The following is a 6,000-nucleotide window of genomic DNA, read 5'->3' on the forward strand; positions in this document are numbered from 1 at the left end:
CCCTACTGTGATCTATGCTCTCACCTCCTGCCTCCTGGGTCACCGTTTACAGCACGGTCAGCGAGTGCCCACTCCAGCGAGGCCAGTTCTGCAGCCAAAGAGCTCTGCTGCAGTTACAGGTGGAAGCTTGACCAAAACAAACCCCATCAAACAAATGTGGGCTCAGGGGTCCACCTTCCAGCCTGTGCACTTAGACGCTTTGGCATCAACTCCGTAGTCTGTTAGCCTCTTCACACCTATTAAAGCCCATGGGTTCCCAAGAAAAGCGTCTGTTTATGACTTGAGGTTCTGGTGCAATCAAAGACTGTGTCATTGCTGCTTCTCCAGCCATGGGTTTTCCAGTTAGGAACGTGCCCCGTCTGTTTGTAGTATGTAGTCATAAACATCTCCTGCTGCCGCTTATGACTCCACAGACAGAGAAGTGTGGAGAGGTGAGAGCTGCTGGTGTTTGCTTAGCAGTACCGGGATTGGCCCAGGCCTCCATTCCCAGTATGTGCTCCACCACCAAGCTGTGTCCCCCGGCTCCCTAATGTGACAGCCTGGAAAGCCTGACTGTCACTTCCAATACTGCCTCCAAAAGCACACCAAAATAAGTATTTGAGACTCACAAGAGCATTTTGAGATTAAAAAAAAAAAATCGATTCCCTTCTCCAGGAGAGGTTAAGATGCCCGCCAGCCTCTCACCTTGGAAGTACAAACCCTCCTTAAAGGTAACTCTCCACTTGGTAATTCTAATCTGCTGTGTCAAGCCAGACCCAACCGTGTGCAATGGAGGCTGTTTGTTTTACCTGCTGTACCTATCCAGACATCTGGTTGACCTTCCTGGTCACCACAGAATAGGATTCAGTTTGCCACACTCTTCCCCTTAGATGCTTGGATGCTGTAATTACACCGTCTCTTTTCTGTCCTGTCTCCTAGTGTCTAGCAGATAGTTAAATGCCTTCACACGTCACAGTCTGCAGAAGCTGCACTCACAGCAAGCCGAGCTGCTAGGGTATGAGGAAGCTCTCCCGTGGGAGACACGATGCGTCTACACAGTACTGCAGTAAGGGCTCACCAAAGGAGAAGCTGAAATGTCACCAGCTTCTCTACGCCTTCCTTTTAGGGAAACACAGGCTAAGTCGCATCACTGTGCAGCCCTAAGAGATGCTGTCTGTACCCCAGAAATCTACCCTACTGGCCCCAGTCCTCTGGACGCTGGAACAATGTAAAGCATAAATTGTACAAGGAGTCCAAAGGAACGCTTGTGGAAACGGTCCTTCCACCTTTAGAATGCCTGCACGCATCTTTTCCAAACAGTGCTTCCGAGCGTGTGGCTTCACTAATAGACACCAGCACTGAATGGCACTTAGGTCTGGGAGGAGCTGCCGGCACAATCCTTTACTTCCTGGCGAGCCCTCTCTGCCTGATCCCATCCTCAGAACGGACATGGGAAGCAAGCTTGCATTCTAAACCGTGGCCTCGCCAACTCATCCCCAGGAGAAGGAGCAGTGGCCCACTATGTTCTGCTCACTGTACAATGGTTACTTTAACTTCTTCTCTGGGGTCTCTTTTAGGGAGCCCTGGAGAAAGCCCTGAATCCCTGACATCCTGAACACCCATCATTTTCTCCCTCCAACATTTCCTTCAATAAATGTTACTCAACAGCTCTAAATAAGGTGTTCACAATCATACTTTAGTAACAAGCTAAAAGGAAAAGACAGGCATGGTGACACACCTGACACCAGCACCTGAAAAGCAGAGGCAGGAGACTGATGAATTTGAGGCAAGCTTAAACTATACAATGAAACCCTGTCTCAAAAAGAGAAGTAATGAACAAAAATTAATTTGACATAAATATATTAACAATTATTACATAATTTCAATATTGTATTATATAGCCTTTGATATATATCAAAAGCAATCGTATGAGGTAAATTATGGATAAGTCAGGAAATATAAAGAACACAGATGAATTATACATATAATCATTACTACAATTAATATTTGTAATACAGTGTACCTAAAGAGCTTTATGGTTTTATCATATAAATAACCTGTTATATTTAACTTATTGTACATGTCATTTTTTGTAATTTCAAGATGAGAATTCTAGTATCTTTGTGTTGTTAAATAGCAGTGGTTCCAAAGTTATCCTTTAAGGAAACAGTAAAATTCTGAAGCTCTGTGACCTTAGATGGCTGAAGTCACCACACTCATAACGCGTTGGATGTGTGAGATCAGCGCCATCTACTGAACGAAGTGTAGTACTACAAAGCACAACTGAGTCATATTGCCTAGGACACAGGCTCCTAAAGCTCTAGTGAAAGGATCACTTTAACAGGAGACCCGCGGTGTCTAGCAGAGCAGGGCTGACCTGTGAGCGCCGGCCAGGGTCTGCGACCCTCGCTTCAGCCTGGGGAGCAGCAGCCATGAGCGCCGGTCTAGGCCATGGTTTGGGAGAAGGCACAATGAGAAGGAACAGTATCAGAAACTGGTCCCTTCCTCAACTATCCTCCTCAGAGACACTGGCAAACGAAGAGCAGTGGTTAGTGGCACGGAGAAATGAAAAGGGTGGATTGTTAGTGGTACCTGAATGGCTCTTAAGGACTCGGGAGGTTTATGTACTCATCGGATACAATGCTTTCTAAACACGACTTTAACTTTCCTGAAAATGCAAGAATACATTGGCTCGTTTCCCATCGGCCTCTAAGTCCTGTGGGCTTTCACCAGCCAAGTCCTGGATTGGTCCAGCCTTGGAAACAAAAGCCCAGTGTCCGGCCCCAGCTCTCTCCCTTCAAAGGGGCAGGGGTGTCCATAGAATCGAGGTAGGAAGTGGAGCTCTCTAAGGCCTCTCTCTGTGCCAGAGACCCCGAGTCTCGACAGCAGCTTGTCGGCTAAGTTCGGAGTAACGGGCTGAAGCAAGGTTCCAAAAACTCGCAAACATTCCAAGGCCACGTGAAGCACAGTACCCAGCCAAGGGGCGTCCGCAGGGCTTTCCCAGGTCAGTTTCCACGGCGCATGCCTTTGAACGAACCCATTAGTTTGCCGAACACAGCTGGATACGGCCTCCAAAGCCTTATAGATCTGAAAGTCGTCGTAATAGTCGGCCACCTGCTTGGGCAAAGTGGCCACTGCCCTCACGAGCGCATAGTCTTCCGCCTGCACACGAACCGACGGCCCCGTTAGCCCCGGCTCGCTGGGGAAACAAGCAACGCAGAAAGACGGGTAGGTCCCGGAAGGATTTATTCTGTGGGCAGTGCACCGGTTTAAAAGCCCGCCCAAAGCATCTGCCAGCTCGGAGTCCAGCAATTTGACCACCTTTTCATCGTAGTAGTCGCAGTCCCAGTTGGGAACTCCCTGCCGGAGGAGAAAGTAGCGGAAGCCATCCACAGTATAGCGGTCAAGGCAAGCCCTGGGATCCACCACGTTGCCCAAGCTCTTGGACATCTTTTGGCCACTCACCGTCCAGTGCGAGTGGACATAGATGCGACGCGGTGGCCTCAATCCGGCCCCGAGGAGAAGGGCAGGCCAATAAATGGCATGAAACTTAAGAATGTCCTTACCTATGACGTGAGATGTGGCTGGCCACCAAGACTTGAAATCTGCATCTGGGTAGCCAAGTACGGTCAGGTAGTTGACCAGGGCATCCAGCCACACGTAGATAGTCTGAGAATCGTCCCCGGGAACCGGAATGCCCCAGTGCAGGTGGCTACTCCTTCGAGAAACGGACAAATCGGGCAGCTCCTCCTCCAGCCACTGCAGAACGGTCTGGTGGAACGGCTCCGGGGTGATCGCCTGAGGGTCGTTTTGAAGCCACCGCTGGAGCGGTTCTCGAAACTGGGAGAGCTTGAAAATGTAATTTTCTTCCTTGGTCCAGGAGACGGGATGTCCGCTCTCCAGAGACACAGGACGCTGCTCCCCGGACGGACCCACCTGCCGAGTGACCTTGGCCTCGGGCAGGAAGCACTCGTCGGAGGCGCAGTACCAGCCCTCGTAAAGTCCTTTGTAAAGCAGACCCCGGGCCTCCAGCAAGCGCCAGAAGTGCTGCACCGCCTCCCGGTGCCGGGCCTCCGTGGTGCGGATGAAGTCGGTGGAGGAGATGCCAGCCTCCAGGAAAAGCTGCCGGAACTGGGCAGACACGCGATCGCAGAGCTCGATCGGGGCCAGGCCCGCGCCGGCTGCCGCCTGCTGGATCTTCAGGCCGTGCTCGTCCGTGCCGGTGGAGAACCGCGTGGCCGCGGAGCCGGGAACCCGGAGACGCCGGTGGCGGCACAGGGCGTCGGCCAGCAGCGCCGAGTACAGGTGCCCAATGTGCGGCGCGGCGTTCACGTAGAAGATGGGCGTGGTGAAGTGGGCTCGCCCCTCCCCGGCGTCGCCGCGGGCGCCCGGCGAGCACGAACCGTAGCGGCGACAGCCGCGGGCAGCCCGGGTCCGCAACAGCAGCCGCAGCATGGTGCCCGCCGGCTCCGGCCGCCCAGAGCATGAGAGCGCGCGTGCGCCGCTGGACCACACCGCCGCTTCCGGCGCGGAAGCCAATGAACGGCGAGCGCCGGCTTCTGCGGCCCCGCCCACAGCTCCACCCCCTTAAGGCTTCCTGCGGCGCGCAAGGGCTGCCGGTCGGCGGGAGGATTTGAGAGCTCGGCTCCTGGGGTCCCGGGGTCCCGGGGTCCCGGGGTCCCGGGGTCCGATTCAGGGCGGGCGGGCGCGTCCTGCGTGTCGTGTTTTGATCTGCAGTTTTACACGCTGGGATCAGTTTCCGCTTCTGGACTGAGCTTTGTTGGGAAGATGGTGTGTTTTTTTGGTTTTTTTCGAGACAGCGTTTCTCTGTGGTTTGGAGCCTGTCCTGGAACTAGCTCTTGTAGACCAGGCTGGCCTCGAACTCACAGAGATCCTCCTGCCTCTGCCTCCCGAGTGCTGGGATTAAAGGCGGGCGCCACCACCGCCCTGCAAGGCAAGATTTTTATACTGAGGCATTTTCCTAAATCATTACCTAGCATATTGCAGGACCCAAATCCAGCCTCTCCGGATACTCTAATCAACATCCGAAAAAAGTCAGATTTTTGTCTCAGAATCTAAATAGATACGAAAAGAAGGAAATTAATTTCCGAGAGCACTTTAGGGACAGAAAAACACTGGGGAAAAGTGGGTAACCAACCACTATCTGGTCGGATTTAGGGTCCGCTCCATGAAATGGGACCGCTACCTGACACTTCTCAGCCGGCCAAGACCCTGAGACTAGACAGGCCCTGCCTCTAGGGAACCATCAAATGCTATTGTTCTGCTGAAGGAACAGAGTAAAGCGAGTCCTAACAGCATCCGCTGTGCACATAACCGGTGTCTCAGCCATGCTCAGAGAAGCTTCCTCTGCAGGAGACGGGAGCACACAGAGACCCACACCCGCACAGTGTGCAGAGTGAGAGGCCATGGTAGGATGTCTCTGTGACCCCCTCCTCTAGGGCTGCTCAGGGACCTTGGAGAAAGAGACCAAGAAAACAGCGCCTTCCAGACATGACTGACGGGCAGCACACACGGGGCTGACGGGGTCCCAGCGCTGAGCAGGGATGTGGACACAAGCTCACATCCCCAACCCAGAAGCTGTTTCCAGCTGACAACTGCTTGCAAAGACAAAGTTAGTTTCTCCACTTGAGTCTTACTAGTTATCCAAACCCCCCACGCGCCGTAGAAGATGGCCAACACAAAGCGAACTCGGCACTGTCTTGGAGATGCTGTGTTTCATAACGCCTTGCCTGGGCGGCTTTTACCTTACTTGCCTTTTGCTTACCTATTATAGTTTCTGATTTTGTGTTTTTATTGTGTGTGTGGGGGGGGTAATATGTGTTTCTCCTACTTTGTTTCTTCGTTTTTGTTTTCTTTTGTTTCTGTCTGTTTGCTTTGTTTTATTCTTGTTTGTTGTTGGGGTTTTTTGTTTGGTTTGTTTTCTTTGGTGTGGTGTTTTTGTTGTTTTTGGTTTTTTGGTTTTTCAAAGAAAAGACCCTGTCTCAAAAAAAAAAAAATCCA

The 6,000-nt window shown here is 52.1% G+C and overlaps 1 protein-coding gene across 1 annotated transcript; it reads right to left on the reverse strand.

The window, feature by feature from the left end:
* Nucleotides 1-1,593: 1,593 nt before the first annotated feature.
* Nucleotides 1,594-4,445, reverse strand: Mars2 (methionyl-tRNA synthetase 2, mitochondrial). The gene has a single exon (XM_057758658.1). The coding sequence runs from the start codon at nucleotides 4,432-4,434 to the stop codon at nucleotides 2,689-2,691; it is 1,746 nt and encodes a 581-aa protein (XP_057614641.1). The 5' UTR covers nucleotides 4,435-4,445; the 3' UTR covers nucleotides 1,594-2,688.
* Nucleotides 4,446-6,000: the final 1,555 nt, after the last annotated feature.

This window comes from Chionomys nivalis, chromosome 26 (assembly GCF_950005125.1).
Source record: "Chionomys nivalis chromosome 26, mChiNiv1.1, whole genome shotgun sequence".
Classification (NCBI taxonomy): Eukaryota; Metazoa; Chordata; class Mammalia; order Rodentia; family Cricetidae; genus Chionomys; species Chionomys nivalis.